Here is a 16,998-nt window from a genome sequence, read left to right on the forward strand (position 1 = left end):
AGTGAGCCTTTACTTAAAAGGTAAACTCAACTGCATGAGATGTTAACATAGTAAAATGCAACAAAACAAAGGCCACGGTTCTATCTTAATTTCTATCAGAAGCATGTCTGTTGCCTCGCTTTTCATTAAATTTCTTAACAGATGAGAGTTACCACCTTGGATTTCTTTCAACTAGAAAGAAAATTTTGAAATTTTTTTTTCATAAAAATATGAACTGTCAACTTAAGTTTTATGCTGGTTTTAAAAAGATTCTTTTGGGAGTCTGGAACTCTCTACCTTTTTGGTTACGGTGGTTAAAAATAAAACCACCTACTTAACCAAACTTTTAACAAAAATATCCTTTTACCCTTTAGTAAATTCTTCCAGAATTACTAAAGATCTGACAATATAGGATCTTGAAAAGACAATTCACAAGGAGCATTTTAATTGTCAGAAATTTAAATGGGGATATTTTCCTTTTAAACCACTGAAAGTGGCATCAGAATTTTGTCAACTTTGATCAAATAGGATCAGATTTTCATGTCAGCCATCTACTTTCTTGGCTTTTTCTCTTTTTTCTTGGCCTTAATACTAGCACGCTTGTAAACTGTAGTAAAATGTGTAATGTGCTTCTTGAAATTGAATCCATTTGTAATCATTTTTAGGCTTTGTGGTCCTGTTAGGTCCTATAAAATAAGAACATCAGTAATTCTCCCTAGAGACAATACAAGGAAGGACTGCATTGCATCCTTTTTCAGAAAGAATTCTTCACCTTAAAACAAAAAGTCTGAAAAAACTTCAGACAAGATTTCTCTTTTACTTTTCCATAAATTGGTAATTTTACATATAAGATGCCGATCTCAATTACAATTCTTCAGTCTTAGGACCTGGACCCCCTCCCCCAAAGAATCGTACAAAACGATACCTTTATAATAACGTGATGGAAGTTCTATCTAGCACCAGAAGAAAAAAAAAAAAATCACCGCACAGACGTTCTTCGAAGCTACAGGCATCGATCAGTACAACTAACCTCAAAGCATGACAGCATCCACAGCTGAGAATTAATGTGTCTACGCATTCTACGGATACTGTAGATGCAAGTTTTTCCTGCAGAGACCACCAAATGATGTGGACTCTAGGTGGCGAAAAGTAAAAGATACTAAAATTACAGTAAACTTTAAAGTCATACACCTAGTACAGAAATAGAATGCAAAGTATGCAACCAGAACAAATTATGTCACTGATGAGATAAAGTATCCATGGCCCAATGTTCTTCAAGACACTCAGTCATGCCCACTGGGAACCATGTGGCACACGCCACAGGATGGAGTTTGTGCACTTTCCAAAAGCCAACTTACCTCTTTACAAACACATCTAGGTTATCCAGGGAAAGCGAGCAACACTGGATTTCCTCTTAGAGTAGATCTTACCAAGTGAGTCAGAAAAGGCATGCCCTTGGTCCTCTGGTGGAGTCTGTTCTTCTAACTGGGTAGTTCCCAAATTGTAGTGCAAATAAATTCCCAGGGGAACTTGTCTAACACGCGGATTGCCAACCCAGCCTGGAGTCTAGCTAATGAGCTGTGGCGCGGTTGGGGGTGGGAGGAGGATTTCTGGACCCCCCAGTCTAAGAAACCCAGAAAGTATACCATTTATCCCGAGATCCCACTGGATAGCAAATGCTGGATCTTTAACCCTCCACGGCTGGCAAGCAAGGAAAACACTTTTGGCCAGTAGGAATCATCAACAATAGGTCTGGCAGCTGGACCTTCATGGGGGGCGGGGGCAGGGTGAGGGAAGCAGGCACCCTGATTTTATTTCCCTGGCTCATCAGCCTGCCCTTGGCCCAGGAGCCCACCCACACTCCAACCACGGATTCTCAGCCCCCCGACTGGCAACGTCCGGCCCAGACGCACACTCAAGCAGACGTGCACCTACCCAGCCTCCGTTGTCCTGGATCCAGGTGTGCAAGTGCCGGTTCAGGTACTCAGTCATCCATAGGGCGATGTTGTCCACCAGGGGCGACATCTCCCGGTTGACGCTCTCCACACACATGACCCCACCGAACTCAAAGAAGGCCACAATCCTCCCCCAGTTCACCCCATCCCTGAAGAGCTCCTCCACCACCGTGGCAAAGCGTCCCCTCGCGGTGAAGGGCGTCAGGTGCAGCTGGCTGGACATCTCCGCGAAGTCGCGGCGGTAGCGACGGGAGAAGTCGTCGCCGGCCTGGCGCAGGGTCAGGTGGACCACAGGTGGCACGGGGCTGAGCGCAGGGCCCGCGGCGGCAGCGGCGGCGAGGGCGGCGGGGGGCGGGGGCGGCGAGGTCCTGGCGGGCGCGGGGGTGCGCCCCGGCTGGGAGGAGAAGATGCCCGGCGCGGGGGCGGCCCCCGGGGGCGCGGCGCCCGCGTCGCCGGCATCCCACTCGTAGCCCCTCTGCGACAGCTTATAGTGGATGTACTTCATCACTATCTCCCGGTTATCATACCCTGTTCTCCCAGCGTGCGCCATCCTTCCCCCGAGGAAAAGCAGCCGGGTACCAGCAGCACCTCTCGCCCCTGCTCCCGCCCCACGGCCCCGAAAGAAAGAATAGTTATAATCCAGCTATTTTATTGGATGTGCTTCGCATTCTTGGATGAGGGGGTGTCTTCAGTCACGCGGAACACTTGATTCTGGTGTTTCCCTCTTGGCATGAGATGCAGGAAATTTTTACTGAAATTCCTTTCGGATCTTTATTTCATGAGGCACATTATTATTAATTATTGTTAATATCAGTCTACTTCCTCTGCGATGCTGAAAGGTCAAAAAGAAAACTAAGTCAAAATCAGGTGCATTTTCCTTTATACACTGGGTGAAAGAACGCAGGGCATACACACTACAAGAAACACAGCTTAAAAGAATGTATTAAACTGCCTGGAAATTAAACTTACTCGAATGCACTTAAAGTTAAAATCTCAATTGTTTCCAATGAAAGTTACATTAAACCAATTTCCTGTGCAAAGAACTTACTTGTATTTTTTAAGGACAGCATGATCCTCTGTCAAGTTTCCTTTTTTGTGAAAACAAAACAAATGCATAAGGCAAAGATTCCATCAATCTTCAGAACTCTCCAGTTATAGCTGCTTTGAAACTTCCAAATGAATCAGGAGTTGGGGGAGGGAGGGTAAAAAATTAGGAGAATTTCCAGTTTGATTCCCAGACTTCTCCGTCACAGAAATGTCAATCCGTAGGAATCCCAACCGGAGATCTCAAGAGCACGAGGAAAAAAAGGCAGCGGCGGCGGCAGATGAATTACAATTTTCAGTCCCGTATTTGCAGAAGTCCTGTGATTTTCCCCCTCTCGGCAATTTACACACGCACACACACGCGCGGGCACAGACATGGATCTCTATCCGCGGGACCGCTTCACTCCTCCACGGGAGACAGACAGGGACCGGGGGCCGCCGGACGAGCCGGGCACGGGGCAGGAATCCTCTTCTGATTAAACTCCGAACGGCAAATGCATTTTCCGAAAAGCTGCTTGATAAACGAAGGCAGGACGCGCCCGGCCCGCCGGTGCCGAGCGCGAGAAGCCCGCGCTGTGTGTGGTGCGGCGAGGGGTGGGGAGAAGGAGGTGGTGGGGGAGGGTTTTATTTTTTCCCTCTTTTCCTAAAAAGGATGACTGCTACGAAGTTCTCCCCCCTGGACCCCCTCTTCCGCTGCACCCCACCGGCGCACCCCGCCTCCGGGCTGCGCACCCTTTCTCCTCCTCCTGCTCCTGCGCGGCGGCGCTGGCGGCGGCCGCCCCCTCCGCGCTCCCGCCGCGCACCCGCTCCGGGCGATGACGGCCGCGCCGGCGGGGAGGGCCCGGCGCCCGGCACCTTCGCTGGCAGCGGCGGCGGCGGCGGCGGCGGCGGCGGCTCGGCGGGGAAACCGAGAGCGGCGGGCGGGAGCGCGGCGGGCGGGGGAGGGGGCGGGGAGGAAGGGGGCGGGCGCGGGGCGGGGGGGGGGTGTGGGGGCTGGCCTCTTACTTCATTCTCTCTAACCGACTGGTTTCCTGTGCGTACGTCACACGGTTCATTCAAAAAAAGAAGAAAGAAAGAGCCCTCCTCGGAGCCGCCCCGCCGCCCCTCCGCCCCGCTCCCCTTCCCGGGTTAAAGGAGCCGCGGCCGGGCTCGGAGCGGCGCGCCCCGCGGAGGACACATGGCGCGCAGGGCCCGCGGCCGGGGAGGGCGCGCCCGGGACGCCCCCGCCCGCCCGGCCCGCTCCGCTCCGCCCGCCCGCCCGCCGGGCTCGGCCGGTGGGTGGCGCGGGCGGCGCAAGGCCTCCCGCGCGGCCGCGGCGTGGTGGGTGTGCGAGGGGGCCTCCTCGGGCCTGCAGCGGGCCCGGCGCGCTCTCAGGGGCCCGCGAGGGGCCGGGGTCTGCACGCGGCCGGCAGGCCGGCTGCCGGGTGGGTGCGCCAAGGGCGCAACCGCCGGGAATCGCTTCCACCCTTGTAACCGAGTGTGTATGTGTGTGTGTGTGTGTGAGTACGCGCGCGCGCGCCCGTGCGCGCGCGCCGAGATTCGCTTCGACCCCTTTAACCGAGTGTGCACGCGTGTGTGCGCGCGCGCGCGTGTGTGTACGTGTACACACCGCGTTGCCGGCTCCTGGCAGCTGCCAGGGAGGAGACTAGGCCCACGCTGACCCCGAGCAGTGGGACCTCTGCGTGGCCCTCCCGCGGAGAGAGAGGCAAGGGAAGCCTCGAGCGTGCTTCCTAGGTGTGCAGGCGGAACACACACCCTGGGGACACGATCCGTGACCAAGGCCAGACAGCCCTCAGCGGGCCAGTGAGGGGCGAGTCGAGGACGTCAAGGGCTGGAAGATGGCTAAGTAAACGTTTTGCCTCCGCCCCTGACAGGACTGGCACTAGGTTGGGGCTGGGCGCTGCGGGAGGGCTACCGGGTAACTCTCAGGCCCTGAAAAAGGTCCCAACACCGGGTGGGTGGGTTTCCCAAGGCCTGTGGGGTCGCCTAGCAGCCAGTGCCAGATGGCTGCAGCTTAAGTTATCTGAACGCGCGTGTACACACACACACTATCACACACATAAATATATTACACACGCAAGCCCACAGACTTTTCATTCATCAGCCTGCACAGCCCCTAGGAGAAAAGCACAAGAGGGCAAACAAGTTGTGCTTGTTTAACTTTTTTTCTTAATCATCTCAGAAAGTCTTTGGCAAATAAAGCGCCAAGAAAACAAATGTATACAAAAAGCCCAGCAGCTTACCTGATAGGGCTCAAATACAGATAGAGAGGGATGCTGGGCTAGAGCGCTCACAGAAACGTGACAAATGAGCGTGGCAACATGTACAAACGTGTTCCAACACCATTTATTTTGTCTTGTTCCTAGCCTCAAATCAAAGCATGTGCTCTTGAGCAAAATAAGCATAAATTATTTCCATCCCATTTATCATAGGCAACCAAACAACATGCCAACCTCTTGCAAGTAGGGATGGGTGCCTCGTATAAACTTATCCCAGCAAGAAGGAACGAAGGAAGATGCTCCTTCCTGCTTTTTCATGAGACATGGCACTGGGTGATGGTGGGGCTGGGGTGGGCGGTGGTGATGCAGGGTCTGGCCTGGAGATGAACATTGGGTATAGACTGACCTGGGGTGTATGTCCTCACAGAAAGAGTAGAGACCTATACTAATGCCTCAGCATGAAGTTTAAGAATCTTCTCAGAAGCTTGTCTTGGGCCTCCAAAATTACTTCAGAGGAATTGAAAACCTTCGTGCTTCTGTGAGCCAGCATGGGAGTGAGGAAAGGAGAGGACAGAGCTGGAAAAGAGATTGTACTTCTGCAAAGGGGTCCCCAGAAGGAAACGGGATTCCCCATCCCCAGAGAAAGAAAAGCCTCCTTATTTTTTTTTTTCCTCTCCTTTGCTCCCAGAGAGCCTCACTTGACAGATTTTCTCAGACTTACCCCTTCAGGGATGGGCATCTTGGCCATCCCCAGCCGTTCTCAGGACAGAGCTGCGTTGTAGTTCTGGACTAAGATTATATATTCCCCAGGAATGTTCTGAATTCTCTTCACATCGAAAGAGTGAAACCATTCCTCCATTCAGATTGGGTTATTAGCTTACACCCTCACGTGTGAGGGCAGGTATTGTAGGAAGTGTGTGGAGTAACTGTCTCTGGGTATTGGGGAGGGAGTAGAGGGAGACCTGACCACAGCCAGGAGTCCTGGGTTTGAATCCCAGATCCTTGCCAGAGACCTTCCAACACCCTCCCACCTGGAGGCACTATTATATAGACTTTTCACTTCGCAAGACAACTTCTACCTTTCAGAGCCAATGGACTACCCCGCTGGCAGCTTTGCCTGGCTGGATTCTCGGAGTAGGGTAGCACCAGGGAGAGAAAAGAACAAGATGCAAGGAAGGGAGATTGTATCAAGAGCCCGAAAGGCCTGTGTTTTCCTTTCTTCTCCTGTCTGCCAAACAAAAAGCTTTTTATTGCCAGTTTTCGCCACCTACTGGTTGGTGTTTAACAGTATCTTTCAGAAAGTTCTCTTTGTCCATCACGAATAGAAACACTTCCAAGGGTTATGAAATTCAAAAGGAACATTATTCCCATCTGGGCATACATGTTTTATATATAGGCATGTAGTAAGTCTTACTATTAAACTTTTTATTTAAAATGGGGATACAAAAACCCCATTCATTAACTGAGAGGGAACTGATGACTAATAGATAAGGTGAGTTAAAAATATAAAACACGACCCCAAGCCATTTAGACAAACTAAAGTGGAATGCATCCATAAAAGAAATGAACTGACCAGAGAGGGTAAGAACAAAGAGGTCACATAGCTGCATAAAAAGGAACTGCTTAAAAAACATCTCCCAGACAAGCAATGCAAAATACTAATTTCCAGTTTCAAATGTCTTCTAAATTATCATTTTCAGCTTTATTGCAATATAATCCACACAGCTCAGATATTATGAACTCTTGACACTAAACAGTGTCATGTGCGTTCAGATGGGTTGCATCTGTTTTTGGTCATTATTATAGGATAATATTATAATCCTAATTCCCAATTAGCATTCGGTACTAACAGTAACACTGTTCTCAGTGCATTAATGCCCCAGAGCCTGTCTTCTGCTATAGGACTGATGGCAAACGATTTGTCCGCTATGTGCTCTCAAACCATCCTTGTCATCGCAAGGAAACACTTTCACCAAATCTAAACCAAGAGGCTTTGGTTTAACTGACAAACCTACTTAACTCATGTAGGGTGGGCCCTAAACCTCAAAAAATATTTGAAACAATTAAGCAACAACCTTTGCAGCTAGGCCACAACTGCAGGTGAATCATTCTGCTGTGTGAATTTGATAGCAGGCAAGTCCTGTTTCCTTCTGGTTCACAAAGGCAAGGGCAGGAAATATACTCCTGGCAATTCTTTTCTCTTCAAATCCATGACTTGGCATTATAAGTGAAATGAAATAAGCACAGGGAGTTACATTTTTCAAACGGCTACTGCCCTCACTGGGTCAAAATGCAGACACAGACCCAAACAACGGGATAACACCATTGTGTTAGGGGAAATAGGCAAGGAACTGACATTCTTCTATGCAATGACTTTTATTTTTGTACGTGATTTGGCACAGAGCAGTGTCTCCCGGTTATTACTTATTGATGAACATGTTTAGAGAAACGGAGGTGACTGTTTTTATCTCCTAGAGCTTCCATAACAAAGTACCACAAGCCAGGTGGCTTGAAACAAATTTATTTTCCCACAGTTCAGGAAGTGTGAAGTCTAAAATCAAGGTGCAGCTGGGCCAGGCTCCCTGTGAAGGCTCTAGGGAGAGATCTTTCCTCGCCCTTCCTAGCTTCTGGTGGTGTCTGGCAGTCCTTGGGGGGCCTGGGCATGTACCTGCCTGACTCTGATCTGCCTCTGTTGTCACTTGGCCTTTTCCATGTCTCTCTGGGTTCTCTTCTTGTAAGGTTGCCAACCATATTGGATTAGGAACCGAATAACCTCATCTTAACTCAGTTATATTGGTAAAGACCCTATTTCCAAGTAAGATCACATTTACGGGCACTGGGGGTTAAGACACTGATGACATCTTTTGAGGGTGCACAACTCAACCCGTAATAATATGTGTCTAATATGGGATCTTCCAAACTAACGACAATGGTTTTACTCAAGGCTCAGGGTTCAGCAACCCCTGAATTTCAAGGGGCACCATAATCTTTTTAAAACTCAAATCTGGCCATTTTATATTTCTGCCCAAAGTTCTTCAGAGGCTAACATTGCAACTCCTCTACATGGCTTGATCTGGTGCAAATCTACCCCCCGGGTACCCCCCCTTTCCTTATGCGTTCCCTTCTTGCAGCCATATTAACTCTGTGCTTTCTGGAATACACCAAGATCTCTCGTGCCTTTCGCCTTTGCACATCTGCTCTTCTACCTGAAACACACCGAACCTTCTCAGAAGGAATTCATCCTCATTCCTCCAGTTTCATCTTCAGACCACCCCCCCACCCACCCATGAGACCATGCCTGACCTCCCTGCGCAGTCCTCAGAGCCCCCTCGTGCCACTGGAAGAGGGTTAGGACAGGGTATAGGCAGAAAACTGAATAAGGGCTCCATAACTTAGTAGTTGCTACCGTGGACTAGTAACTTAACCTCTCTGTGCCTGTGCCTCCGCGTAAGGCGGCTATGAAGCATACCGCTGGAGGGGCAGCACATGATTGAGATGAATTCAATGTGATGCACTCACGACAGTGACCACCATGGGCTAGTTTTGTTGGAGGACAGGGACTGTATCTTTCCCAGCCTAGAATACTGTCCGACACTCAAACATTTGTGGCATAAAATCCAGAGGTTCCAAGCTGAAGAAAGAAGTCCAGGAAGACTTGTAAGGGCCTTCAGAGAGATGAAAGTGGGGAGGAGGGAAGAAAGAAGCAACGTACTCACCACCTGGGAGGGACCGACTATTTACGCAGAGCAGGTTCCCCAGGGGCCCGGCTGCCGTGCTCAGTAAGTATATGTTGAATGAGGGAAATCAAGGGCGTAAAATCAGGAGTGGAACATAATATATATTTTTCTCCTTTTTAAACATCCAAATACAAAAATTATAGAAGGGATATCATATGCTGCTTATGGTATATACAATGCTCAAATTTAGAGAATGCTCAAGTTTGTAAACCAAGATGTCCAAGGAATCTCTCCACGATAGAAACCAAATTTTCCCATTTAAAGACAGGGCTATTAAGGTGTGTTATTTTATATATCAGTCTTCTGTGTTCTTCAGAACCTAAGAAATATTGCATTGTTAGTATATGCAGGTTTAAAGTGTGGGAAATCTATTTGTTTTTATATGAAATGTATTACATTAAGAAATATTACTACCACTTTTCTTTTCTACCACCTTTTACTCATGTTTTACTCAATATCTGAGTCACACAAACACAGAACATATTTGGAATAGGCGCTCTGAATGCCAAGTAACTTACTCTGAAAATATTAGTTCCTAAAAAATGATCAAAATCAAACCCTGTCAATGTTTAGGAGGCAAGGTTAGAATAATATTATGAAAGAGATTTGTGTTTTGCTTAAATGACTCTTAAACACAAATTTCAAAAAAAAAATACATTTTCAAATCTGTAAAGCTTGTTCCCCATTTATTTTTTTGTTGTGATTCAGAAATACAAGATATGAAAATTAGGTTACAATTTTGCCACAAAAGCATCTAAAGTAGCAAACACAAGTTCTAATATATATCAAAATAGCCAAGTGCATTCTTACAGTTTAAAAATGTCTTTAGAGTTGTCCCATCAAGCAAGTGTAAAATATAATAGCTATTATCTCCTCTTCAAAATATCAAATCTGCTGTCACTGCGCTGAACTAAACAAGATTTAGTCCAGAGTATGGAAGGTTATGGTTAGTGTACTTTTTAAAGCTGAGTTACTAAGAACTAAGGACATGAGAAAGATACAAAGCATCGTATGTCAAAAACTATGAATATTTAAAAGTGTCCTCATGTGAGTGAGACATGTTTAAATTAGAACATGAGGTAATAAAATTATATCTGTTGATGATAAAACTCAGTTAAAAAAAAATTATCATGGTATTGCCTTCTTCCAGAAAGACAAAGACATACAATTCTTCGAATTGAAGCTACTATTTCCAAAATGCTTTTATCATCTAAATATTAGAAATGCACTCCCAAAGTTCGCTTCTAAGAATCAGTGATATATGGTTTAACCAGCAGATTTCTAACTGAACACATGTAAGTATTAATGCAAAGAAGCCATTATTGACAGTATTTTTCATTTTTTCTCTTTTCAGTTGTGAAAATTAAATTTTAAAAAATAACAGAAAAGAACAATTTCCTGGACTTTGTTTTTGTAAAAAGAAATGGGGGTTATATCTTATATCTTTTTAATTATAGAGGGTCCTTGAACATATTTTGGAATTTCTATGGATGAACGACATTCAATATGTTTTACAAATAAATATACTCACAAATACACTATAATAAAACAGTAAAACCAAGCCCAGCAGAGGCAACCACTTCGGAACCAACACACACAATAAACAGTAGTTGGTCACAAATAGAAAGCCAACACTTCAACAGAATTGTAATCAAACTCCTGCCACAGGTAGGACACACCCACTTCTGGGTACAGTACAAAGTGTTGAATCAATGACCCCTTTAAAAAAAAAAAAAAAAGAAAAAAAAAAAAGAAATGGCAACAGTTTCCTGAACAATCTGACTCAGGGGGTTTTGTGTGTATGTGCGTTGTTATTGTTGTTGTTTTTAATTCTCCTGAGCAAGCAAAAAAAAAAAAAAAAAAAAAGACAAGTCAGTATAAAAAATGTACAAAAACTGAGCCAAAAAAGATTAAAAATAGAATTTTCCTTTGTAATATTTTCATGTTTTGGATGAAGTCAGATCTTTGTGTGACGCTAAATGCCTATAATCCTTTACCCAAACTGTTCAGGCCAGACTCATTTCAGAATTCTTAATTTTTTAGATTTGTAAAAAGGTGATGTGGGGCATATGCCGGATATTACAAAACGTGTCCGTAGAATCTAGGGCAATACCTAGAATCAAACTCATTGTTTCTTTGGGAAAAATTAATGAAGAGTCCATAAAATGGATAAATCAAAACTCTAACACATCAGTTCAAGTCAGGTTTTACTATCAAATGAAGAATGGCACCAATTTAGGAAAAGAGGGGGAAAAAACCCCAACAACTTAGTTTTCAAAGTTTTTTGGATACGGAGCTTTGGCCCTTTAACTCATCTGACAAAGAAGCCCATTCCTTGATGATATGATCTCCACAAAATCTTCTTTCATGCCCGAGCTACAACAGGTTTGAGGAAAGGATCTCCCACCACAGAATGGGGGCTCTTAAATTTGTTCAGGGAGCAGATTACCTGGAGGTGACAGTACAGATTACGAGGAAGCACGGACAACGTCTACGGAAGTAACGTGGTCCAATAATCATACTAAACGAGACACCATCTTGGGCTAGATTTTCATCTGGACCAGCAGTTGGAGGTGCCAACAAGGAACATTCACCAGAAAAAATAAAAGTGAGAAATAGCCAGGCATTAATGTGTAACTGTTTTCTGCGAATTAGGGAAACAGAGCCATTATTCTATCTTAAGAGGCTGCGAGGTATGACCTAATGTAGTTTGCAAACGAGGGCTACAGAAGACAGAGAGATTCATGAAACTCTTATGGCATCCACCCACCCCCACAAACTGCAATGAAGTCATTCCAAGCAACTTCTATATTAAATAATTTCTTCGATCTTTGTCAGTGTTAAAATATGCCATTCTCAGATCCTCATTAAAAGGATGCCAAGGATTAAAGCCATTAAATATCTCACTTTAAAAAAATTAAGTCATCTTAAAGTCAAGAGGTTCAAAAACTCAAGAGCAAAAAAAGGTTCGCTGTAATTTTTAGGCCTTTAATCTTTTGTATGCACAGTATATGCACACTGTGTGTGCAGAAGGAGGAGGCGTAGCATTATGATGAAGGGGACTGTCCCTAAGTAGGGCGCACACACAGTGACAGGATGAAGCAGGGAATGTTGGCCAAAACCCATGAGAGGCACTTATTGTGGAAATCCACTAACTGAGCAACGGAGCCTGTGATGTGAAAACAACATTCACGGGGCCGAGAGGATCCCAGGGCTTATGCTGTGGGAGTGATGACTGGGCTTCCTTAACGTGGTGTGCAGAGACGGTTTTCTGATTAAATGGGAGTCACAGAAAGAATGGGTGATCATTTTCTTTCGAAAATGAGTATCTTCAAAATTGGCCTTGTCCTATCTTCTTTCTCTTAACGAGGAAAATGTAAATATACGATCATCAGCCTTTCGTAAAAGCTACATATATGCTACCAGAAGAATGTCACGCTTTTTAATTTCTTTCACCTGTTTTAATTAATTCATGAGTTAATTTAAAAAGTCAAGTCAAAAAACTTCAACTAGTCTTTTTTTTATATATAAAAATATTATAGCAGTATCAGGAAAACAGGAGGGAGAGACGGGAAGAATGACAAGACACTCTAATGGGATGGGTGAGCTCCGCGTCCTCGTGGCTGTTGAAGAAATTGTAAACTTTTAAGCTTCTAAGATTTTATTTCTCTTCAGAAAACATTTTAGGAGTCTGCCTTTCCCCGTGAATGAAAAACAAAAAGTGCTCTACGCATTCGAGTCTAAAGAAGACAAGAAATCACTATTTTTCCTACAGGAAAATCTCTCTCCCCTGCCCTTCCCCGGCACTGCTCTCCCTCATCCCCCTGTATTGTTATGGGATCAAAGAGAGAGAGAAGCCCCGAGCGGCCACCAGAAGACTGTGAGTCAGGGACATCATCACACACTCAGACTTGCCCGCAATGTGTAAAACTCCTCTTGAGTAAAATACACCATGTTAAAAAGACCAAAGGTGGGGGGGGAGCCCCAGAAACCCATAAATTGCCTATCGTGGAAGGTTAAAAAAAGTGCCCAAGGCTGCATCTTATATATCATAAGGTACATTTCTGGACTTAATCTCAATAGAGGGGGAAAAAAAAGAATAAACAGACACATGTAAATGATCATTCTGGAATCACGGTCTTCACCCTGCTCACATGCTGTTCGTTCCCACAGGGTCATCACCTCCCGCCCCCGAGAACCACGGGTCTCCTGCTCCGTATTTGCATAGTGTTAATAACATCACCCGCGCCGCACGCCTCTCCCCTCGCCCGCAGCCAGGTTTCGGAAGAGCACTGGTCCCATCTCACATATTCAAAAGCGATACATACGTGTCTGTAGGCCAAAAACCGGGTCCCTTTTAGCAGCAAGCTGTTCAGTTATTTAGAAACAGTCTTTTCCCCAGGGATACGGATTAGTCAGTTTTGTCTGCAATTTCCGATTTTGCTCTCTGCATCATGCAGCGACGCACGATGCTGTCGAAGCTTCCAAGGTAAAACAGCGCGATGGTGCGGAAGAGGCCCATGGTGACCACCTGCGAGACACAGAGAGACCCCGAGCTCGTCCCACAGCACAGGGCCGCACCTCACCTCAGCGGCTTTCAAGGTCCTCTCCCATAAAGAGTTTCGAAGACATGTCTTCTAATCTGCTCCAAGGATGATGAAAACTCCCGAACTGGGGTGCCTGGGTGGCTCCGTGGGTTACATGTCTGCCTTTGGCTAAGGTCATATCTCAGGGTCCTGGGATCGAGTCCCACGTCCCCCGAGTCGGACTCCCTCTCAGCCGGGAGTCTGCTTCTCCCTCTCCCACGGCCCCTCCTCCCTGCTCTCTCTCTTCTTTTTCTCTCAAATAAATAAAATCTTTAAAATAAAATAAAATAACTCTGTAAGCATCAGGAGAGCACAGAGGACAGAAGCTGTTCACTTTGCGCCCTTGGATGGCATGTGCCTGTCAGAGTTAGAACAGCCGAATGTTTGCCCAATTCAAATTAAACAAAAAGCAAATTAGGTATTATACAAAAAGCAAATTAGGTATTCTTAGCAGTCCTTGGGTTCTAATAGCTAGAGAATATCCACTCTGGCATCCCCAATACCCAAACTGTCATCAAGGCTTTCTGGTTTAAGACTTATGTCCTAGGGGCGCCTGGGTGGCTCAGTGGGTTAAAGCCTCTGCCTTCGGCTCAGGTCATGATCCCAGGGTCCTGGGATCGAGCCCCACATCGGGCTCTCTGCTCAGCAGGGAGCCTGTTTCCCCCACTCTCTGCCAGCTTCTCTGTCTACTTGTGATCTCTGTCTGTCAAATAAATAAAATCTTTAAAAAAAAAAAAAAAAGACTTATGTTCTGAACAGAAAAGTCAGACCCTATTCTAAGTGCTACCACCATAGCAGAAAGACACAGGGCCTGCCTTCCACAAGCTTCTTCGATAATTAGAAAGACGACCAACTGGGGGAGGACAATGACTGCATTAGGCGGAGACAGGGGATGTCCATTAACCACCAGGATTCTTGTCCACACACTCTCACGGCAACACCTCTGACTGGAATTTTTTTCCAGACACAGAACTACAAAGAAAACCATTTTCAAATACACTAGTTCTCAAATGCTACCTCCCGTGGGCCCTTTTTCAGAAAAGCACTAGAAGACTAAAAAAGCCACATTAAGGGGTCAATGAAGAAAGGGAACATCGTGTGACACAGGAGGCAGGGGACCCCCAAAGCAGATGACAGGCAGAGGGGACCCCAGACATGGGACAGTGTGTCCTGACGGGTAGCTCAGAAGGCTCCAGGAAGGATTGCTTCCAGAAGGGAAAACTGATAGAATGTCTGATATTTCTGAAAGGAAATGAAGACTGTCATTATTAATACATAGAAAAAAGCCAATAACAGTTTCAGGGAAAACAAAAGGTTATACAAGAAAGGAAAATTAATTATGTATAATACGGAGTTCAGCTGTGAAGAGCACTGACGTAGCTGTAACAGTGATAATCTCAAATACAGATCTGACCAGAATCATAATGTAAGTAAAAAGGGAGGGCGGGAACGGAGGAGAGGCGGCTGTAGACGGAAGGGAGAGGGCGTGAGGAAGAGCTGAATCCTCCTCTTTCTTGGTGGAAGCCCATGCCTGACCCCAAGCTGAGAAATCCGTGGAGGCGGCCACGTAAGTCTACACTCTGGACATGCTCTGGAGGGAGACGTGGAGGCGGCCACGTAAGTTTACACTCTAGATGGACACGTGGAGGCCCAGGCCACAGAACAGTGTGGCTACGTCCGAGAAGGCCAAAGGGGGGCCACTGTTGTTCGCACAGAGCCTTGAAGACACCGGTCCTCTGAAGGGTATGTAAGGGTAACTTTGAAAAATGAAAAAACCAAAGGGAAGCTGGAAAAAGGCAGAACGACAGGGACAGTGACGAGCTCAGTGACTGCCAGGGGTTCAGGAGGAGGAGGGAAGGATGACCAGGAGGAGCACGGGTGAATGTGTGGGCTGGGAAATGACTCCATGTTATACAGGGGGACGGTGGACATGTGGCACCAGACGTCCATGGCAGTGTACACTTGTCAAAACCCGCAAGAAGGTCATGTTGCACCAAGAGTAAACCCTAATGTAAACCATGGACTTCCATTAATAATGACGTCTGTCACCTGTGCCGACGTGCCACGCCAATGCAAGGTGCTAGTAACGGGGGAGTCTGTGGGCTCAGGAAGAGGCGGGTGTATGGGAACTCCATATTTCAACTCAAATTTCCTATCAACATAAAACTGCCCTGAAAAATAAAGTCTATTATTAAAAAAAAAAAAAAGAAAAAAAGAAAGGAACAAAATCAAGAAAAAGCAATGAGAACACAGCACACCAAAATGCTAAAATAGTTAAGTCTAAGGAATTGAACAGTTTTGGAGTTTTCTGGGAAAAGCAACGCTTAAGGTGAGACCTGAAGGAAGACTAGAAGTCGGTCAGACAGAGGAAGGCTGGGGATGGAGGCAGACATGAAGTCATGGGAAGAGGAGGAGGGGTAGGAAGGTGAGCAAGGTCGAAGGTCAGAGGGCTGTGCCACGTGATGGAGCGGAAGCTTTACGTCAGTGCGCCTCGGGAGCTGCCAAGGGCTGCCCTGCAGGGTGGGTTATACGGTTTGGAAAAAGGGGCATGGAAATGTGAGGGCTCTCGGATGCACCCGGACCTGGGACAGGGTGCTGTAAGGCCACGGGGAGCAGGACCATGTCCCGTATAACAGGAGTGGCTGCCACCTGTCCCCGTGATTACTGTCAGGGGAGAATGCGGACCGTGTGCTGTCGGGCCTTCTGATTTTCCATGAAACATCTGACTTTTCATGGACATCTAATTTTAAAACCATTTCATGTCAACCTGCACACCAGATGAACCACACGAAACATTTGACGGGCCCATACGCTCCCAGGTGACCGTCTGACTCAGAGCATGAGACCCAAGCGGAAAGGTGACCGCAGTGTCCCAGGCCTGACCCAGGGGAGCAGCAGCGGGGCTGGGAAAGCTGGGGAGTCAGAAGAGAGACAGACCTGACCCCTCACATGAGGGGCAGGACGGGGTCCAGGATGACACCGCTTCCTTGTCAAGCCTTGAGTGGACATGAACATGGACCCCGATCACAGAGGCAGCACAGGCTCGGTGATGGGGAGGTGGGGGCGGCATGCTGGGGAACACAGCTTCACTGCAGGCATGTGGAAGTGGGGATGGGAGGTCGCAGCCCAGGGAAAACACCTCAGGGAAATTTATACAGAACTGCAGCGGACGAAACAGCTACGGGCTGAAGTCTTCTGTCGGGCGTCACGCATGTGGAAGTAGGAGAGGGGACGAGATGGCCACACAGAACGTGCTGACCTGAGGCCCCCCGCTGTGTGCCAGGCACGGGCTGTAAGGGGCTGCCCTCGGAGAGCTTACACGGAACACACTGTCTACCTCTAAGAGAGAGTCAACAAAGTCATGGAACAGAAGAGTGGAGCAAGCCCACACCCAAGTCCTCCGGCTGTCCAGTCTGGACACGGCCGACCACACAAAGCTCAGGACTTGGTCATAAACTCCCCAACAGTGCGGGCAGCG

At 46.9% G+C, this 16,998-nt stretch overlaps 2 protein-coding genes across 5 annotated transcripts in view; both read right to left on the reverse strand.

The window, feature by feature from the left end:
• BCL2 (BCL2 apoptosis regulator) overlaps window positions 1–3,785 on the reverse strand; it is a 165,770-nt gene extending 161,985 nt beyond the window's left edge. For all 4 annotated transcript variants that reach the window (XM_059409792.1, XM_059409793.1, XM_059409794.1 and 1 more), the window contains exons 1-2: window positions 2,983–3,785; window positions 1,915–2,766 (exon numbers count right to left, since the gene is read on the reverse strand). In XM_059409792.1, coding sequence (XP_059265775.1) covers window positions 1,915–2,484 — 570 coding nt within the window. In that variant the 5' untranslated portion in view covers window positions 2,485–2,766; window positions 2,983–3,785. The remainder of the gene's footprint in view (window positions 1–1,914; window positions 2,767–2,982) is intronic.
• Window positions 3,786–9,603: 5,818 nt separating this feature from the next.
• The window catches only part of KDSR (3-ketodihydrosphingosine reductase), a 39,338-nt gene continuing 31,943 nt past the window's right edge, over window positions 9,604–16,998 (reverse strand). Inside the window, exon 10 of the mRNA XM_059409796.1 lies at window positions 9,604–13,465. Within this exon, the coding sequence (XP_059265779.1) occupies window positions 13,346–13,465 (120 nt within the window). The 3' untranslated portion in view covers window positions 9,604–13,345. The remainder of the gene's footprint in view (window positions 13,466–16,998) is intronic.

This window comes from Mustela nigripes, chromosome 8, assembly GCF_022355385.1.
Source record: "Mustela nigripes isolate SB6536 chromosome 8, MUSNIG.SB6536, whole genome shotgun sequence".
NCBI classification, from domain to species: domain Eukaryota; kingdom Metazoa; phylum Chordata; class Mammalia; order Carnivora; family Mustelidae; genus Mustela; species Mustela nigripes.